Source organism: Paramisgurnus dabryanus, chromosome 6 (assembly GCF_030506205.2).
Source record: "Paramisgurnus dabryanus chromosome 6, PD_genome_1.1, whole genome shotgun sequence".
Lineage (NCBI taxonomy): Eukaryota > Metazoa > Chordata > Actinopteri > Cypriniformes > Cobitidae > Paramisgurnus > Paramisgurnus dabryanus.
In genome coordinates, this window is record NC_133342.1 from 31,681,569 (window position 1) to 31,704,140 (window position 22,572).

Here is a 22,572-nt window from a genome sequence, read left to right on the forward strand (position 1 = left end):
TGCAGCACAGATCTTATATTTCTGAAATAAAGTGATCGTGTGTCTGATCTGTCTCAGGCACTACATGTTGAATTTTGGACCAGAAGGTTTATGGTAAAATCATTTTGACAGTAGGAGATTGTGATATGCCTGACGCTTTTCTCACCAGAGATATGCTATAAGACACATCGAGGACAGCTTGTGTGCTACATTTCTACAGTGTGCATTGTACATTTATACAATTTAATTTATTAAATTCAATCTAATGCAGTTTTGTTTGTTTTATAAATCTCTTCCTTTTTATAGATATTACTGTAAAACCAAACAAACGCTGCCGTCTGCCACCTGTATGTTGCTTTAAACATCATTTATTGTTTCATGACAGTACAGAGTTACATTTGTAAAATACGTGTCATCCGGGTAATTACATTCAGGCCGCTGATAATTGCTTGAATCCCTGCAACAACAAAAACGTATAGATGTATGGCTGTACTGTAGGGTGGATATGAAGTAACTCGAACATTATTCCTCATCATTGAAAGGCGGGGTAATCCACGGGTCAGTGCGCTCATCTGTTTCTTTCTCGCACACTGCTTAATGAAAGTGTTTGTCTGGCCGGGTGACGGGTAAATTGTGTCTTTCGTGAACGAGGAGAAAGAGCCCAAGGGGCGTGTACATATGTCACCTGAGTCGCACTCCTTAAGTCCTGTTTATTACTTAAATTTACACAATACTCTCAGAAGAGATGTGTGCCCATACAGAATAATTACAGGTTTTTGTTTATTCTGTGATTGTTCGATAAGTCATTGTTGTTCTGCACTGTATACTGTATGTGTACATTTGTAATTTTAATGTGTTTTATATATCATTTATTTGGATGCTTTGAAGTACTTTTTTAATTTGTAGGCCGAAATGTTAAACCACTATGATACGATTATGTGATTTATTTGACCTTTGTGTTGAATGTGTTTTTTGTAACATCATTTCATAAATTCCCCTGTTCATGTCTGTACCTATATGTGACCATGACTGTTTTCTACATAAACTCATCCTACATAATGTAACGAACATTCTGTGAAAATATAGCCTTGATGTTTTTAATATTGACTACTGAGTAAGGTCATGTCAAAGATTGAAATCAATGTGAAAATCAATGACTGAAATCAAATTTGGATTCTATTCATTTCATTTCATTTCATTTCATCATTAGATGAGACTTCAGCTTAAATGTTCACAGACAGGGTCAAATATATTCTGCAAAAAAAGATAATTTAATAGAAAACAATAAAATAAAATGTAAATCTCTCTTTTTTTTTAATATACAGTAATATTGAAACTGTAAGAGAACAAATTTAAGACATGTAACTGTTAGTCATTAAACTTTTGTAGGGGTGAGGTGGGCACAAACCTACGCGGTGTTAATTGTAATGCAACTACTTTACATATTTATATAGGGCTGAGCAATCTGTGCTTTTGGTCTTTTTCTCTTACTGTCAGAAGATGATCTCCTGTGTATTTGTGAAAAGTTTTGATGTGTTTTCGTTAAGATATTAAACAAAGAGTGATTTGGAGGCATAAAAGTATTCTTCATATTAGTTTTTTTTTTTTTTTTTTTTGATTTCTGAGTTGGGTGTGTAAGTCACCCAATCCAACCTTATATTACTCCTATAGCTGTGATTGAAATAATTTTTTATGCAGTGTTACAACTAAGCCTCCAGTATATGATAATGAACTGAAAACAATGTAAATACAAAATGATAACTGTTAATGCAATTTGAGGGGAATAACTCACAATTTTTGAGCCTTAATTGAGAAGCCCTTTCAAAAAAAAAAATCTATTTATTTACATTGATGCTTAATACAAGGATGGTTAGATGAAGGATCATGAATGGATAGATATTCACACATTCATATTTTATAGGCAGATAAATAAACAATATCCACATTTAGTATATAGATAGAATTGTATTTAAATATTTGTCTTTTAACCAAATTGTCTATCAGGCGTTACAACAGACCTTTTGTTTGTTACAATGAACTGCACCTATGGGGTAAGTTGTAACATTTGCACTCCTTTCACTTTTGGTGTAATTGTATGATAACGGTAGGTCCCACAAACAAACTTTTAAATGTTGATTTGTAGCAAAGATGTGTATGTTGTTTGTGTAAAAAATGATTCATCTACTGTAACTTCAACATTTTTTGAATGATAAGCCAAGAAGCGTTAGGTTGTGCCTGCTCCCCCCTACTGTTTCAGAAATAGCAGTATTACTTATCTCATTAAAATGAATAGTCCATAATGAATCTGTTGTTTAGGGGTTTAGTAAAAAAGATGTTGGATAAATTAAACGATTGGTAATTACCAGAACCAATGTTAAAACCATTGTCAGGCTCTTACAATGGTTTCATTTCACATTTCATGTGTTTGGCAATATTGTTGTATATTTGGGTTTAAATATGTTCTTTTGTTTCTGAACTACAAGTTTAAAGTCATAATGAAACGGAAATAGCGTTTGCTTTATTTTCCCCATCGTGACGTATGTCTGAGTAAAACGGCTTCTGAAATGAGAAAAAAAGTAGTGCTGGACTTGAATTCGTCCATGGGTCATTCTTCAATTGGGGTGGCAAATGAGACAAATATTAAAAATGCTTGTTTTTTCTTTTGATAAAATGTATTGTTATGCATTTAAAACTTGTTTAATATGCTTTATCCATTAACATTTAAGCTTAATAACATTTTTTATTGTATTATTTTATTATTAATATTTAAAATGGATGCTGCCACATGATGATTGATGAAGATCAGTGAACATTTAGGAAATATTAATAAGTATGTATTTATCAAAATTTTGATAAAAAAATATTTAAAATCTGAAAGTCACCATGCGCCCCTCAGATCAACCAGCACCTGCAATGACCTTTACACACAGGAAGTAGTCCAAATATATTTCCTCCTTTTCTTAACGGGGGTGACATCCATTGTTGTAACACCAGACATGAATTTGGTGACACTACACTGTAAAAAAATCTGTAGAAATTACAATATTACTGGGTATTACCGGCAGCTACTTTTTACTGTTGATTTTACATTTATTTTATTTACTGGCCACAGTTTGTTCAAAGTTAAATGAACATAAAACATTTTCAGTCTTTATCTTTTACAGTAAGTTACTGGCAACCAGCAGCATAATTACAGCCATTTTTACAGTGTACTTTTTTTTTAAATATTACTATATATTTTTTAAAACATTTAATAAAATTGTACATGCTAAAAAAAATCTATATTCACAATATAACCACTTCATTTGCATAAAAAAAAAATATATTTTTGCAATTACAATCCATGATACTTATTCTGAGGTATCTCGGGAAAATCCATATTTTGTTAAAAATCTCAACTCAATTAAATACGTATTTAAAAAAAATATATATATTGTTAATTTTTTATTGTTAATAGTGAAGGAATTGAGTTTATCATGCAGAATAAAAACATGAAAACATTTTATAATTTATTGGTATTTAAAGTTTATTTCAATTGTTGTAAAATAGAGGGACACCACTTGCCACCACAAATAAAGAATGAACCCCATGGAGAATTGTTTGGATCGTTGGATCATTTTTGTTAATCGCTGTGATCTTTTCCCACGCCATTAATTTTGACCAGAAGTAAAGAGAGATTGTTTCAAGAAGATTTGCATTTTTTACAAAAAATTATGAGGGCACTCGGATTTTACACAAAATACCACAATATTTCAAAAAGTTTTATTGTGACTTTAATTTTGTTCATTTTTTTTGGAATATTCATTCAGCGACTAATTATTGTTTAATCAGATGTGTTTTGTTATCTTATTTACACCACCAGTTTAATTTACTAACATTGAAACTGTTGCTTCTTTATGAAGGTTTGTCATCAGTGGGCCTGTGAATAATTTTTCCTTTACCTGATTTGATGAATGAGTTGACAGATGGTTTTTGTGTGAATTCTACAGCGGGTTCAGCCTTCCTGAACCCGGATGGCGATTCTGGGACGGAGGCGGACAGCGAGCCGCAGTTGACCTTCTACACCGACCCGAACCGCAGTAGGCGTCGCAGTCGAGGTATGAGAAACGGTAACGTCAACACAGCGTGGGTCTCCGGGGGTAAGGAGGACTTCAACACCATCGCATGATTTCAACACGCACCGCCTGACTGTGATCATTTGGTGTTTGTGTCACATGTGAGGAACTTTGTTCGAAAGCTGAGCAAAGTGGTAGTTGCGATGTGGCGCTCCTCACAACTACCTTAACCGGGGCATGTGGATTTGAGATTTACCATTGCCATTGAATGTTCAATTTAAGCAATTTATAGCAAGGCATACTGCATCATGTTGTTTTTGTTTTTTTTATTCTCTTTAAAATTGCTCTGAGGGCCCCTGAGCAATTTTTACGTTTGTTTTGAGAGTCTCTTTGTGGACCTCATCTGAAATAAATGACGAGTAAATACGAGCTTACAAGTATTTAAGCACTTTAAGCACTCAGCGACTAGACCACTGTTTAACCTTATGCACGGTAAATGCTCGCATTTTAACTGCTAACAGAGAGCGTCACAAAGAATTTGGACAGTACTGTCAAGCGCTAATGGCTAGAGTTTCTGTTTGAAACTTCTGTATTGTCCCCGGAGGAGCGCTGAATTGCGTTTTAAGGAGGCCGGACTAAATAGAAAGCTCTTGAGGAGCTGCCACGTTCAAGGCACCTACCAGACAATCATTTCTCTTTAAAACTTCCTCCATGTAATTACCAAATGTTTAAATCGTGTACTTGTCAAAAACAGAACTAGTCAGCTGTAGTAACAACACCTTTAATTGGACATAGTTAATAATAGACGTGGCTTGTTTTGCATTTTTGTGCCGTATCGCTCTGCGTGAGCTTGTGGTTGAGTGAGAGTAGTGTGTTGATTTTGATAGACATGTTTGTGTACGTTTACCTTCAAAATAGCAGGTGTTGGCATGTGTCATCATGTTTGAGCGATATGAAGACATAGCAATATGTAATTGCTGTGACGGAACGGCGCTATTCTATTATGGATTCTGATTGGTTGAAATAAGTTGTTTAATTTTGTTCGTTTCAGGTCTGTTGGCTGCAATACATTTTCATTTTCTTTATTTCCATGATCTAAAGAGCAATATTACATGTAAAACAGGATTAATTAACAATTTAGTGGTTCAAATATTATGCATATACTGTACTATACTTTTTAGGGTCAGTAACTCTAACCTATTTCACTGCTAAAACAATGTTATTTTGTGTATTTGGTATCCACATATCGTACATTTTTGTAGCTCCAGATTTCCCCTTCTTCCTGAAACGCACTGATTTTGTACAAAACTGTCCCTGATTGGCCAGATAATCTGTATTATGAATTATGATAATGTCAGTCTTGTCTACATCACCAATCCCAGGAAGTAAACTGTTGCCTACAATCCGTGCGTTTGTTGTAGTCCAAGAAAAGAGATTTACATTGGAGACAGTAACTTGCGTCATTTTTTATTTTGGGGTTTGTACCTTTTGTATATCATTAACATGTACTAATACACACATACACACCAAAGGAAATGTAAAATCTTAAATCGGACCATTGGTGCTATTTAATACTTTACCACTCATAAGAGCAAACTCATCTAAACTATGAAATAACACAAATGTAACTACAGGAATTGTGTTATGATAAAAAAAAATGTTTTTCAAAACTATGCTTGTTTTTTGTCAAAACCGTATTAAATCGTATTGAACAAGTCCCTATTCTAGGCTCATTTATCTGTATTATTTGTCCAAAAGTCACCTATTTAATCTTTTTTAAGTATACAGCAACATTGCTATTTTGTATAAAGAGAAAATGTTTTTGTGCAATTTAATTTTTACAATATTAATCATTCATAAAGTCCCAACTCAAATTAATCGAGATAGTTGATTAAAAAGTTGATACAACAAATGTGTACAAATAAATTGGACAAATAAAAATTATTAAAAAAAGTTTGGGGTCACTTACTTAGTCTTTTAAATTTTTCTATCACATCATAACATTAATCATAATAATATGAGTATAATAATATCATAATATTATCATAATAGTCAACTTATCTAAACTATTAAATAACATGGGAATGCAACTATGGGAATTGTTTTATCATTAAAATCATACATGCATCAAAAACTATGTTTTAATAAATTAAGTCAAAATATATTGAACAGGTCCATCTATTCATTGGCTGCTTTATTTCAATCATTCTGTGAAAGTCACTTATTTCAAATGCTTTTTTTTTCAAGTTTAGAGTAATAGTCATGTAATAATAATAATAATAAAATGTGTTTGCACAATTATATTCTAACAACATAAAACATTTACATAATCCCGACTTGAATGAATCAGGTTAGTTGATTCAGCATAATGAAATTCAGTGTTGTATTAACTTGTCTAATATGTGTAAATTGGACAAGTGGCGAAAATTATTTTATTCGGTTAACAAAACTAATGTATGCAGTATAAAAGTGTAACCTCTCTTCTGCTAGGCACAAAAAGCTGCCTTATATTTTTTGTCCAAAATGAATAATTTAATAATGGTTTTGGTTTAATGAGTCAGTGTGGTGTGATTCACTCTGCAGCTAACAATAGTGTTCACCTATGTGTCAAATTGGCGAATGCAACAATTCCCAAAACAAAACACAAAAAAATCAATAGATGAGTGATGAATACTCAATTACGTTTTATGCATCATTCTATCATGTGTGTGCCAATGTTGTTTTTGTAAGTGTTTCATTTCATTTGCTTGTAAGTCAGTGTTTTGTGAGCCATCTCAGCCAACATTCATGCTTAAGATGATGTGATCTCATGTATCTCTGCTTTTAAATTGTTGAATAAGAATCCATCTTTTTGTATGCAATGTATTGTGACATAACACAGTGTTTATACTCCTCTATGGGAGTGATTTTTCGGGTCAAATTGTACTGCATATATTGTTGCTGATGTATTCATGCCAAGTCCATTGTGACCTTTATCGTTATATCGTGCATATCTAAATTCATTTTATATGTTAATCATTTCTTTTTTTGCCAAACCTCTGCATGCTAATAGTCTATGTGAATCAGAGATGTTATTGAGTTTTAAATGTCACTGTGGTAAAAAGCAATGACTAGCAAAGTGGAGGGATGTCATGAATATCCAATCATCAGTATTGTTACCTCATACGTCTGTGAATAGATGTATACAATAAATGTATCCGTGTGTTTGTGTGTTTAGGGCTGTTAAAGATGACACATAAAGACATGCTTTTAAATATGTTTAACAGTGTTAATATTACATTAAAAGTGACACTAAATGATTGACATTTCTAGTGTTATAATATTTTTACACAACTAGCAGTCAAAACAAGCACTGCACCAAACCAGTTTGTGGATAAAACAACTTTTCCCCCATTATTATATTTTTTTGCCATTTGCAAAAATTCAGTTGACAAAGTAGCAGCCTTCAAACACCAAACCGTTATCTCTCCAGCGCTCTGTTCGTGTCCGAGTCTGTTAGACTGGTTTGATCCAGAGTCCCTTTCATGGACCACCAACCCTGATGTGTGCTGTTTTTTCAACTGCTTCCCCTGAGCACAGAGGTGCACATAAAACTGTGAACTTCACCACCTCACAGCATCACTCTTATTGTTTTCTCTCGCTTTCTCTTTTCTCCCTCAGGTTCACCACGTAGCCCCATCAACAAAACCACCTTGACTTTGATCAGCGTGGTCAGCTGTGTGATCGGACTCGTCTGCACATCTCACCTCTCCTGCAGCCTCAATGTCCGAGTCATTCTTCATGTCCCTGAGCATCTCATTGCAGACGGTAAGAATGGTACTCAAGCACATAGGCCAGCCTTCAACCTAAATCCAATACTGACCTTTAACCTATGCCTGTAGTCTGGTGGCTTGATTGAAATGGTTTTGGGACCAACGATGATGCTTTACAGTTTACTTGATGAACTCACGTTCACCGTGATCTCATCACCCTTATCAAATGCCACAGTGACTCCACCTTTGTTTATAGTGGAATGCAAACATTTAGGTGGAGATGGAATCAAGCAGTATTTAGAGATGCAGAATGAATCGAACAATGAACTGCATTTTGTTTTAGAGTCATTCTACAGAAAAGGTGGAATTCGGGTGATGGAAATCTGCTTAAATGAACTTCTTTCAACATATCCAAAACTTAACTTGTCAAATCTATGAATCCGCAATACGGGTAGCTTAAACTATTTTTAACTTTTTAATACATTTTAATAAAGAATCCATTTATTTGTCATTGGTGTTACCTGTGATTTAAACATCATTAATGTTTACCATAATTTTTTTTTCTCATTACAGCTTGTGTATTTACTTAAAGGTTGAGTAGAGGAATGATAACAGCAATAAAAATAATTGATTATTAATATTTGTTTAATTAAATTCTTCATCTTTACCCAGCAGTGTATGAAATTATTTGATTCTCAGTTTGACTTTTTTCTTTAAAACCAACAAAAATATTCAACCAAAAAGGCTTTGATGCAAAGACTGAAATATCAACAATGTCTTACATCCCATATCAACAACAAAATATTACTAGAAAGTACAAGAAAATACATTCATAACACCAAAACTTGGCTTAACACCAATGACACAATAACACCAATGACAAAATTAGAATATAATGATAGATAATGAATATGATAAAACATATAAACTTAAACATTTTTCCATCTTGTTTTTTTTTTTTTTTTTTTTATGTTGGCCAGTTAAAGGAATAGTGCTTAAGAAGTACTCATTAGAGAAGTAACACCAATGACGGTAACACCAATGACAATTTACAGAAAAAAACGAACATTTTAACAAAATGGCTGCCATTAGCCATGTGCTATTTCATCAGAGATGTAACAATCACATACTTATTCAGTATTATGTATTTTTATGTAAAGGTCTTAACACTCCCTGCTATAAAAAAGAGTAACAGAAATGACTTTCAAAAAATCTTATCTCAAAATTCTTAGATATATCACGATATTTTAGACAAATAAGGCGAGACATCTCACAAACCTTTTGCCTTTCTCCACTGCACTTCTTCCACTGTCCTCTTGACCCAAGAAAAACTTCAAAGAGCTGATGCATTGTTTCAAAATAAAAGTGCTTTGGGTAGGGTAACACCAATGACATAAATTTGAGGGACAAATCTTTATTTGATATTATTTATTTTAATAGTGTATTTTTACCATTTCAGTGTTGTAGTAAATTCATACAAGGTTAAAGTTAAATGTAAATTAGATTTGTTTTATAAAAATATGGTTTTAAATAATAAGTACACAGTTCAACTTCCATGCATGATCAAAGGGACAGGGCAATTTTCAGGACCAGACATTTAAAAAAAAAGGAAAAAAAAAGGAAAAAAATAAATTTAAATAAATAAACTCCCTCATCATTTTTAGGACAGTCTATATTTATTCAATATATATAATTATGGGATTATTGGGTCAAATAAATAATTAAGGGGCCTGCAAAAGCAAGGGACATGCCTTTTTTGTAGAATGACCCTTTAGCATCCCCGATTCATGCAAATGAATAACATGCAAACACAAAATCATTGCGGAGCGTGATTTGCGCACTGCAGTTCTCCGTCTTGCAGTCTGGTTCTCCATTCTATGCAGCGGGCTGTCGTGATCTTTCTTACTTTACTGCAAATGTGCAGCTTTGCTCTACCACTGCGATTCAAGCACCTGACTTTGCTCCTTAAAATGGTAAAAGTTTGCCACACATTTAATTATAAATCTCTTTTTCCTCAATTCATCAGCATTTGATGAATAACCGGTGCCAAGATCAATAGAAATATGTAAGCAAACATAAATATAATTCTGTTTACCACCCGCTTTGCCAGTAAAAGCACACCAGTAATTGCACCAAGCAATTGGCACAAGTTATGTGAATAGGAAATCTACTGTATAATGAGCCCGATTTACATAAAAAATCCTGCTGAAATGAATGATAATGATTTAATTTAAATACTAACAGCACGCTGCAATACTTACAGTGCTATACTGGCACATTTAGTTCTAGGATACTGAATAGGGTTTTGTAGTGAAATACCACATTCGGAAATGACACAACATCCTCACTGTAGTCTTAATCTTTCATACACCTAAAGACACACACTTACAAAGATAGCAACATTGTACACAACAACTAGTCCTATTTCCCAAGAGTGTTTTTTTTTTTTTTGGTTTGTGTTTTGGGCCTAAGTTTGTGTTGGATGAGCCTGTCATTGAATTTTAATGGTGCACCTGCAGTCTGAGACTGCAATCTCTCTCTCTCTCTCACACACACACACACACACACACGCACGCACGCACGCACGCACACTCACTCTCTTTGTTTCTTTCAGCTCATTGGGACATTCAAGCATCATTTCTATACGTTGGGCGATATGATGAATTGTGACTGGCTTTTCTCATCTGTCATTTTGTCTTTTTTGTGGAGCTGTGCTTTATGTGGTCTGCTGCTTTAGGGTAGATTAACATTCAAACAGACGTCTAAGTGGGCAGAATCAGAAAATAGGAACTTTTGAATCGGAAACCTCAGATCAATTTAAGATGTGTCTATAACTGTCTTACAGTATCACGGGATAACATTTAATGTCAACGCTGATCTGATAAAAATGTGATTTTTACAGATTTCCTTTTTCTGTATCTTGTGAGGAATTGCACTTATTGAAATATTGGACAGTTTTTGGATTGCTAGCTATATTCGGCTCCCATATGAGCTTTAATATGACCTCAAGGTGTACGGTTTATTCTTAAATATGAATTGCATTTTCACATTTTCATATACCTGTTACTGTGATCCTATTGGCTTGTTAAAGATTGCACATTTTTATCTTGCTTTTCTGGTTGAAATGTAATGGCTGTTTTGAAGAGCACTATATGGGCGAATTTGATTGCTATATATTTTGAACTTTGCATAAAAGCTGGTCTGTGATGTCTTTGCTCTCTTAATGGGGTCCTGATGGGTATCTCCAAGAAAAGTGCAGTTCTCAATAAATCCGGTCTCAAGTGTCATTAGTCCATTAAACAGCAGTATGCTACAGTACTGTCGGTTTCAACAAGAGATGAGTCATTGTATCTTAACTGTGATAATAATTGCACAGTTACAATTCATGGATGTAAAAGCACTTTGTATTTGAAGTGTTTAACTGACCCCCAAAGGAAAATTGCACATGTCTTGTGACCATCTTGAAACTTTGCAGGAAGCCTTATTAAATCAGTTGTATGCATGAACATCAATGTACTGTGCTGATAAATATCAATATTAACCATCATAAAAATTATAAGGCCCAGGATCCCTAAAGGCCTCGGGTTTGATCTCCTTCGAGAACAGCAAGCCAAGTTCGTTTACCATTAATTTATTAAGACAGAATGGGCAGAAAGAACCCAATCTGAAGAACATTTCTGTTTTACAAAAGCTTCTTTGTAGTAAATAAGGTTCTTGGAGTTACAATCATTTATAAAAGAAATGTTTTTTTCTAAGAACCTTTGTCTGGATGTTTTTTTTTTTGTGGTATTACAAAATTGAATAATTTCTGTTGTGTGATGGAGTTCTCAAATGTGTTTGATGTATATAACACATAGCATTTTTTTCCCGTTGATTTTCCTTATTGTTTCACTTACAGGCTCCAGATTCGTTCTTCTGCAAGGCAGCCAGCTGGACGCATCTGATTGGCTGAATCCAGCTCAGGTGCTGCTGTACTACCAGCAGAACGCCAGCGGGCCTTGGGTAAATGATCTGTGTGGTCGTCGCCTTTTGGACCCCTGTGAGCACCAGTGTGACCCAGATACAGGTAAAGTGACACTATAACATGATTTTGTACTTCACGGTGCTTACATAGACGTTCTGCAACGATTGTATAGAATGTATGAGAGTACATTTGCCATGATATTTAATAATCATATGTTCCGGTATGTATGAGCCTAGGCGTGTTTATATCCACACTGCTATTTTCTACCTTGATTTCCCAAGACAAACCTAAAACAAAAAACTTCAAGATTTTGAGATAAGAAAGAAATGTGATTGAAAATAATACTGCACTGCCTCTGTGTGCTTCTGTGTGTTTGGATACATTATTTTTGGTGCTGGAAAACTGAAAAATACCCGCTGTTCCAGAATGTGGTTTTGGACGTAATCAGTGCTGTGTTTTCCACACACAGGATTTCTCACAGCTTCAGTCCTATACTAAAAATCAATGTGTGTGCAGATACACTCAGATGAACAGTTAAAATGTCTGTTCATGTTCTGGCCCTCCTTTAGCTTTTCTCCACATATTTTTGATCTCTGTATGGATTGTTTTTCGGGTCTATGCAGAAAAATATCAGAAGCAATATCAGAACCATGTGGCCATGTGCACACACATCTTCGAGGGAGCATCTCACTTTGAGGAAGATACTTGATATTTCACCTATAAAACTCTCATAAAAGTCATCCTCACATTGTTCCAAACTTCCCTGCAAGCAATATCCGTCATGTCACCATCTAGGTTAACTCTAGACCAGATATAGTCTGGCTATGAGTAACCCACTTAGACGAAATAAAACTTGAATTTGGTTTGCCAAAATAACTTGTGAGATATATGATATTCCGTCATGTAAGCTCACTCAACAGTTATTACAAGGTGTTTATTCAATATTTTATTTATTTTTGTGTTATGGTTATATGTCTATTAACTCTTTCCCCACCAGCGTTTTTTAAAAAGTTGCCAGCCAGCGTCAGCATTTTTTATTATTTAACATATGCTCTCAAGAGGTTTATCATCTCTCAAATATGGGCAGGTTTCTTCAAAAACATAAAATTGTGAGCAAAAGATTTGTCAGGATCCTGCCAAAAGTCTTGTTTATTATTTATATCTGGTCATGATGGCAGGGTTCTGACTAGGGTGGCCATGTATGCCAGTTCTGCCGAACAGGATTTCGGGTGCGTTCTCCGGAAGTCGCGTTGGTCGACCGCATACGTCATCAAGGTTTAATATTTCGGGTTCATTTTCAGAAAAGCAATTGTTACATTTCAAGGTAAGAATGAAACAACAATGATTGTATGTCTAAAAAGAAATAAATCTAAATTTTCTAATGTATTTTAACTTGAATGTGAGAACCTCCATGACGTATGCGGTCGGTATTATTAATCATTAATTTATTTCCCTCACCTGTTTTCACCTTGTTATCTTGTTTAGTTTTTGTAATATAATGCCCTTGTGTACTTTGTAGGTTTGTTTTGTAGGAGTGTTTCAAGTTGTGTATTATTCAAATCAAGAGTCTAGTCTAGTCTAGTGATGGGAGAAACAAAGCGTTTCGAAGCTTTGAATCAATTGAACCAATTGCTTCGTAAATGGATTCAGTTTTTCGAAGCGTTCGAAACACCATACACGCCGTTGACACCTGCTGGTCAAAATAGTGTAAAAGCAACAAGATAATAATACAAAATAATAGCAAGATTGTTCTAAAAATATGTTTTTAAGAAAAATAAATTACTTAATTTAATTAAGACATTGAGTTTTTAGTTGTATTAATGGTACACAAATCATTGAAACAAACTACCTTTTTAACTATGTAAATTTTTGTCATTTTAACGATGTAATTTTTTGTCATAATAAGACATTGTGAATTTTTGTAACGATGTAACGAATTTTTTTTAACGATGTAAATTTTTGTCATTAAATCTGTCTATAAACAAAAAGTAGACAAAATTGTAGTGTTATTAGTCAGAAGAATGAATGTTTTATAAACTTTTACAATAAAACTGACCCGAGTTCACCTACACTGGTAATTTGTGATCAACTCCCCCTAGTGGTGAATCGTAGGATTTTCGAAACGTTTCGAAACAGTTATGACGTAATGAAGTCTCTTTTGCTAAAATCACGTGACTTTGGCCAGTTTGAAATAAGCTCCGAACCAATGATTAAAAAAAAAAGATTCGTAAATGTTTCGTAGCCTAATGAAGCGTGCTTCGAAATAGCCCATCACTAGTCTAGTCTATGTGTCAAGTTGTAAGTCTAATCTCTAATGCTGTTTCGCCCCCACGTGTGCTTTGTTTTGTTGTCTTGTTAAAGTCTTTTGTTAACCCCACAGTCGTCTGCGATTGAGTTCATCTGTTCACAACCCTAACAAGATTCAGAACGATGTTCAAAAAATACCCATTATTGTATTGTTTTTTTGATCGGTGGATTCTTCAGTTTTATACGTTGGGTAAGAGCAGCATGTAGTGGATAATAGCTGAAATATGGATTGACGTAAAAACTTGTAATTGGTTGGAAAGTGTTTTCTCTTACTTAACAAGATACTGTAACTTGTGAAAGAGTTACATTTGCACTGACAGCTGAAATAAAGCCGGAATAAGAGTAGTTTCCTTTTTGGCTAAATGTTTACGCACTTTTCTCTGACAGTGTACGTCAGCATTTTGAGAGGTAAAAATCTCTATTTTAGACTGTAAAGTTTTGGTTACTCCTAAAAAGAAGCTTCTCTGAAACTGCAGCAGTTTAGTAGCATGGTCATGTGTCAGTGTCACACCGACATTTTTCAGCTGCTGTTTGCGGTTAAAATGTTTTATTAATAAAGCACTAATCTCTTATTCCACCCATCCGCCCAGCTGAATGAGTGTCCGTCCCGTCTGCGGAGTAAAATCAATGTGTTCAACCAACTGCAGTTGTAATGTAGCATCTTTAAAAGAGCAGAAGAGAGGAAAGAGCGGCTTAGCTTTGATTCATCTGTCGTTTCACTTGCAAAAAGGTGTCTCTCTTGAGTGAGTATTAAGTAATGTGCCAAATTGAGCGAGAACATTGAGGGCAGTAATGCTTAGCTATAAATCTTTGCCATGCTAATATAGCCTGAGTGACCTGGATTGGAGCTTTCTTTTATTTTTAGGCCGGACCATAATTAGGCAGAGCTAGGATCAAACATATAGTATGTAATTATTTACTCATTTCATTTATATCATTTCATTCCCATAAGCTGTTATTTTTCCATACAACACAGTGGTGGACAATTTTTCAGAGGTTTCAGAAGACTTGCAAGTCACGTGGGCTCTTTTATGATGCTTTATAGCCTTTTTGAGCGGTGCTGTCACTGTGAGGGTGGTTTTAGTAGAACTGGTCTTTCAATCAAGGACCTTTGATTTTCTGAGAAAAAAAATCCGTAGAAATTACAATGTTATTGCAGCTGGGTTGCCGGTAATTTACCGTAGATTTACATTTATGTTATTAACTGGCAAGATTTTGTTCAAAGTTAAATAAATTTTAAATATTAACAAGTCTTTATCTTTACAGAATAAAACTATACAATTACAGCCTCATGCAAAGCATTCTGGGAACCAGAAATCATCATCAACCTTTTTCTGTTTTTTGCTGCAGATTTTGTTTCCCAGAATGTTTTGCTTGATTCTGTTTTTTTAGTTTTACTCTGTAAAGATAAAGACTTGTAAATTTTTAATGTTCATTTAACTTTGAACAAACTCTTGCCAGTAAATAACATAAATGTAAATCTACGGTAAATTACCGGCAACCCAGCTGCAATTTCTACTGAATTTTTTTACAGTGTGTAGTTGTAAAAACTCAAAAAAGTATTTACTATTAACTTAAATCTATGATAGATGTTGAATGAATGATGTTTTGGCACATTTTGAGTACCAGGTACTTTCTATTATAAGTTAGTTTTACTGTTTGGTTTTACTGTGGGGCATAAGTAGGCTGATCCAAAAGGACATTAAACTTAAATTTTCAGTCTACATAATTTTCCTTAAGTCTTTATCAAACATTAAAAAAAAAGGCTACATTATGTAAGCAGCATAACTGTAATTCTGACATGCCTACATTTGTTGAGTGTAACACACACACACACATAAAGTGAAACTCTCTCTCAAGTTTATACATTAAGAGTTCTGATCTTTGAAGAGCATAGGGACAATCATGTTTGTTTGGCGTTGGACCGGACAAATTCAACCACATGTGCATCTGTGCGTAAAGACAATTGCTTAAGCACATTGTTGTGGTTAAATTGTTTAAAATCACTTAAGTGTTAACATTTTTGCAAGCCTTTAAATGTGCAAATGATCAACTTTCACCCTAATTAAATTTGTGTATTAATCCGCGAATCGCAGTCGAGCCGAACCGTTAGTCATGATCTGTTCAGATCACCTGCGATCCATTACCCCACTAATTAGTATTAAAAAACAAACATCTTAAGAAAGCCTACAATATTTACTTCTTATGATTGAGCATTAGAGACTTGGGCTTGAGTAGGCTACTTGCTGGTGGCAAGCTTCTCTTTTCTCCGATGAGTCAATGACCACCGGAAGTGAACTTCACTGAGGCATATTAGACAGAAATCTTGTCAAAGAATGAACAAATAACGGTATTAACCGGTTGCCATTATTTTAAATAAACATTTCTGTTCCGGAACAAATCTTTTATTAAAGTTTCTGGTTTCGTTTCTGTTCCATGCAAAACATCAAAAGTTTCTGGTTTTCGTTCCGTGAACCGGTTCAAAGTAGTGATGGGCAGTCCGGCTCTTATGGCTCCGACTCCGGCTCTTTATTTAGTATCACTGGGAGACAAATTTTTTAGCCCAATTTAGCAACTGTGAACGGTTTGTGTGTTGGAATGCAATTTTTGTATCAATTGCTTTTATAAAAGCCTTATTTTTATGATTTTTTTGTTAGAAAAAGAGTTACTATTATTTAAAGTTATAATAAAACTTTAATTAAACAATTGAAACAAACCTAATAAATAAAGGCAAAATTAGTATTTTTCAGTTTTCACTCATGATTTAAATTTCTTCTTCTTCATGGGAAATGCCTACACTTCCCCCAACGTGCTTACATTTAAATCCTGCTCTCCCGCCTCTCTCTATCGCTTTGTGTACCTGGCCTGTACCACTTGGACGCATCGTGTGCCACATACAAATAGGTCCTGCCCCTACCTGCGAATGAAGATTAGCTCTCGCTGACGGGAGTCGTTACAAAGAGTCGGCTCTTATGGCCGGCTCGTTCACGAATGACCAATCACTAGTTCAAAGCCTTGGGTACGCCCCAGGTGTAACTTTTGTGAAAATGTAGGTTTTTGAAATTAAATTAAAATAAAATAGAAAATTCTGTCATATTACCCTATGTTGTTTATGTTGCAGTGACATTCCGTCTTTTTACCAGTAAGACATCATTCACACATCAGTATCAAAATAGAAAACGGAAGTACCTGTGGCGCGCGGCGAGCTTAGCGTTGTATTTGTAAACAATCCACGTCGTTCATATCCATGGTCTGTATTTTGTTGTTTTCACGTCTGTGGTAAACTCTGACAGTCGCGAAGTTGCTCATGACCAAACAACATTGCATGAGGCGACGTCAAACCGATGGCGTTTTAAACAACAGTACTTTTTGCATATTAGGCTTCACATAGGGCGTGCTAAGGACGTCGGCAATTCGGCAAGTAGGTGGTAAGATGTTTTAAACAACTTTGGTGAAGAAATGTGGACGTAAACTTCAGGTGTGCTCGACTTTCAAGCACCGCATGTGTGGAAACGTCCGTAAACATTCTCACATAGCGCTTACCGGTAAATTACTGGTAAGCTTACAACCTGTCTTACTGGTAAATTAGGAGCACTGATTTACCAGAAAGGTTCTGTTCACACATGATTTGTTAACTGCAGTTTACCAGTAAATTACCAGTAAAGACCGTATGTGTGAAAGGGACAATTGTTGTTCATTCAAGTAGAAGTCACAGACATAATTGCACTCAACAGCTTTTATTTTATATTAAGACTCACAGTGGAACGAAAGAAGAAGTGTGTTTTTGCTTTCCAAGTAAGCCAGCCTTACAGTATGGACACAATGGATATAGTTTGTTTATAGCAGCGGAGCTTTGCTTGTGTGTTTGTTTAACGCTGGATTTTGATGGAAAGTCCCAACCGGGTCACGAGTCGCAGGCTGTAAATAAGACTGCTTTTGTGTTATGTTGGACATCGGCACATAAGTGCATATTATTTAAATAACACGAACATAGTGAATCATAAGTTATGCAGAGATAGTGGGTTTGTGTGTTTTGCTTGCACGTGACTCGCTCCTCCCTGAAACAATCTGATCTGTCTTTTATAAATCTGATGAGAGTAAAGACACTTCGGAGATATGAAGGATGTAAAACTACTCATTAACATGAGATGAGCAGAAACAGTTTGTGTTATTATGAGAGCTTTAAATAAATGTGTACCTTTCATTCACTTCCATGTGCTTTGGATGAAAGAGCCTGACAGATGAAAATGTAAACAATTTACAACTTCCAGACGTTCGTCATGTGCCACCTTTTCCTATTTGTCAGTGAGTCAGATTAGCAAATTTTAGCTTTTTGTACTGGCAAATTGATAAAAAAATCAACCACGTTGATCAATAATATTTATGCAGTGGGTGGACATTTTTATCATGTTGCATCATAAATTTTAATATTCATTTACAACATGAGTTTTTAAGCAATGATTGATCTTTTAGGTTTAACAGCTTTTACCCGGACAAATCAGCATGCGCCAGGTACAGAGGTATTAATGCGTTTGCTTTATGTACAGATCTTAATCTTCTCCAGCAGGAATCAATCCAGTGTTGTTATCGTTTGTTGAAAAGTTCCTCGAGTTTGCATCCATAATTCAAACGAGAAGCATCTCCACTGGGCTTTGAAAACCGAATCTTCCAACTCTAAATGAGTTACAAGTTGGACCGCTGGGAATCCTGGCCTGCTTTCCTCGCAAATGAAATCCTGAAAAGATGAGACTTTGGTACTGCCACGCTTCGATAATTGCTTTGTGCTTTTTCCATGATGCATCCCTAATGAAAGCCTTGGTTTGTATGGGGGCAGATTAGATGGCAGAGCATATTCCCGGAAAAGTGTACAACGGTCAATCAAAAAGTACACATATAAACCGATGAAGGCAGGGATGGGGCGTGGCAGTATCTGTAGTCCTGCATGCTTTAAAAAAGAATCATGGTCTGTGCGAGGCTGAGATGAGAAACGATCTGATCTCCTGACGCCTCTATTTAACTATCATCTGAGTTCAGGGGACATTTATTAAACAAGAGCACATGGTGTTGTGTCGCAGACCACCTGATCCTTGCACTTTCGTTTCATTAATTTGACTGAATAATGGATCCCCTACCGGCTTTCTCCGGGGCTGTGGTGAGAGAAGAATTACTCAGGACTTAAAAACTTCATTAATAAGTAATTCTGTGCAGTCACTCTCTCTGTCTAAAGCCAATAGTAGTGATTTTTTTACAACACACAACATAAATATCCTGGAGAGTCAGCAGCATTTGCATTATTTGCACTAAAATCCTCATATATTTTACCTCTTAATAGGTTAATGTTTGTAATTGACTGGATGAAGTTATTGTGCTGATGTCGAGTAATTAATTTTGCTTTTCTTAAGCGAAATAAATACTAAAGGGGAAGCAAGCCAAATCATTTGGTTTTTATTAGAAACACGATGCAAAACGATTCTGCCACGCCTTGATTTGTGCTTAGCTGCAGATTGTGTTTAACACTAAATGCATATGAAAGCTTCAGGCTGACTCATGCCTTACCTATAGACCAAGTCTTGCTTTTGCATATACTGTATACTGAGATGTAAATTTAAATGTATTTCACATGCAGTGCTGGAGACCCCTAGTCATCAGTCATTCATACAGCCACTGGGTACGTGTTGTTTTCTGACAAAATTGTCATTTACCACCCAGAGTCCTGAAAGCTCCCTGCACCTAATTTGAATTTAGAAAACATTATTATTACCTGTGGTACAACTTTAATGTGAGTTTAACAAATTACTTTGGCTAAACTGAAACAGCTAACTATGCAAATAATAGCACTGTTAGTGGCATTAATTTTGGCCTGACAAAATATACTCGTAGTCGGTAATATATCAAATTAAGTGTTTCTGTCACATAAAGGTGAATGACTCGAGCTGCAGTTTTAGAAACAATTTGTAACCACCAAAATTATCAATCTTTTAAGAATAACTAGGAAATTAAATATGAATACATCACTTTTTAAACAGTGTTAAACAATATCTGAAGCAATCCCATGCAAATTTCAACCTTCCCATGGAAAAAAATAATTTTATACTAAAGGTTTTAACCATACTGATATATCAGATGTCAATATAATGAGTCAATACTAAATACCTATGTAAGGTTTCTTTTTAATATGTATTTATTTGTGTGTATATATATATATATATATATATATATATATATATATATATATATATATATATATATATATATATATATATATATATATATATATATATATATATATATATATATATATATATATATAGACACACACACATACGACCAACCAACCTTACGATTTGTAGACAAACTACATGAACCACTGAGCCACTGCCGCCCATAATGATGAAACTGCATGTTTGTATGTAATGTATTACCATGAGCGAGATAGACTAACCTTAAAAATACGTAGAGAGAAAGGAGACATTTTTCAAGTTGTTCATAATTAGTATTAATATTCCAAATGTAAGATCTCAACTTTAACAATTACAATAGAGACGATTGGTATAGTTAGGATCACTTCAAACCATTTTTTTCCAGCTGATTAACTATAAAACATTGACAACCAATTAAAATGATTAAAAAATGTTTCCTAGCTGTCAACTGTGGTGGTACCATTTAAAAAGTATGCAAAGTTCCTATTTGTACCTCAGAGGTTCATATTGGTATCAAAAAGTATATATATATATATATATATATATATATATGATATATATGTATGTATGTATGTATGTATGTATGTATGTATGCATGTATGTATATAGGGGCTTAGGAAAATATAAACAGATATAGATCAATATTCTATAATGATAAATATTGGGAATTTTTACATTTTGCACATATTGCTCTATTCTGTACAATTGTCTTTGGCCAACAGCGCAGGAATCCATTCTAAATTTTTAATCAAAGCATCAGGTTTTCCAATCCATTAATGCAGAATTCAAGGTCATTAAATTGCATTAAAAACATATCATGAGACACATATTCAGTGACATTGTCCAAGTATATTGATGAGCTCTGCTTTGCACTGAGGAAATATGCCAACGGATCTGTTTGCACTAATCCACACTTTTCTTCATGGCGCATTTGTTTCCCCGCATTCCGGTTAGCTAACTTCCCTCTTTATTTGCATGGAGCTCATCACACGCTGCTAACACAACAAGCTCCTCCTCATCGGGGTGTGACCTCATCAATCCCATGAACCCAAATCACGACCGACATGGCTGCAGCACACCCTGACAGCACAGATCAGCCGAACCCACAGCGACTGGACCCGTCTGAGTCTCGATAACTACTGAGGATGGCTGACACAGGGAATTAGCTGTGCATGTCTATAGACTTAAACACACAGAACAGCGGCCGTTACAGCACAGCATGTCCCTGTAGGTCCACCATATCAGTGTCAACATAAAAATTTGGTTCTTATGTAATACCTTAAAGTAGCTGAATTTATAGTCATTTAAATAACATAAAAAGAGCTTTAGAGTACATACTGTAGGTACAGCCTATGATATGCCAGCATACAATAGCAATTATTATTTAAACATACAGTACTGTGCAAAAGTCTTGGGCCACAATTAGATTTGTTGTTTTTGCAATGTTAAAGTGCTCATAAATAATTGTTTCTCAGTCTCTTTAATAGAATACATCCAGAAAATGTGTATATAGTATTAAAAACTGTATAAAAATGTGTCAAGTTTTTAGGGTAAACTCCCCTTCCACTTGAGCAATAGCAGGAAACTGCAGGATCTCTTAAACCGAAATAAAATTAAATCCTAATTTCTAATTTTAAAGAAATTACTCTTTTAACTTCATTCTGCTCAAAAACGCTGAAGATGTGTTTAGTGCCAAGAGAGGTCACACTAAACACCAAAGATGCCTAAAGAAGACATTTAGTCCAGAAATGTTTTTATTTTATTTTTTGCACATATTTCCCGTATTTTCTAGAAAATAATAAAATAGATTGAAAAATAATGGACATTAAAACTTCTAAAACAACAAGTCTGGTGATGGTGGTCTAAGACTTTTGCACAGTTCTGTATGTAGTGTTTTAAAAGCTGTGTGTGAATGTAATGCACTAGAAATGAAACAATTAGACATACTGTATGTACTATATGTGATGATTTACTTAACAATAATGTGTAAATACCTTTCTGCCCTCAAAAAAAAAATAAAAAAATAAATGCTGGGTTATTTTCAACCCAGCGTTGGCTCACAAAGAAATGTACAATGGTAACCATAGTTTCTGCCGAAAGCCACAGTTGCAACAGTAATTGTAAATACTGTCAATTATGAAAGGTAACATTTCAGTCACCACTAAAATGTCATTATTTTTCATTTGATTGTAAAAGCTTTCTATGGATGTTCACACGGGGTGTTACTTGCATTGTTCTAGAATACATGCTTTGAATAAAAGTGTCTGTCAAGTGCATAAAAGCTGCAGCAGTTTTTTTATTTTTAGTTATATTAC

At 34.7% G+C, this 22,572-nt stretch overlaps 1 protein-coding gene across 4 annotated transcripts in view; it reads left to right on the plus strand.

Annotated features, from left to right (window-relative positions):
* The window catches only part of astn1 (astrotactin 1), a 354,343-nt gene that overhangs the window by 116,989 nt on the left and 214,782 nt on the right, over nt 1–22,572 (plus strand). For 2 of the 4 annotated variants that reach the window (XM_065276610.2, XM_065276608.2), the window contains exons 5-7: nt 3,969–4,118; nt 7,695–7,841; nt 11,685–11,852. In XM_065276610.2, the coding sequence (XP_065132682.1) occupies nt 3,969–4,118; nt 7,695–7,841; nt 11,685–11,852 (465 nt within the window). The remainder of the gene's footprint in view (nt 1–3,968; nt 4,119–7,694; nt 7,842–11,684; nt 11,853–22,572) is intronic. The other 2 variants (XM_065276609.2, XM_065276611.2) reach the window with 2 other exon arrangements.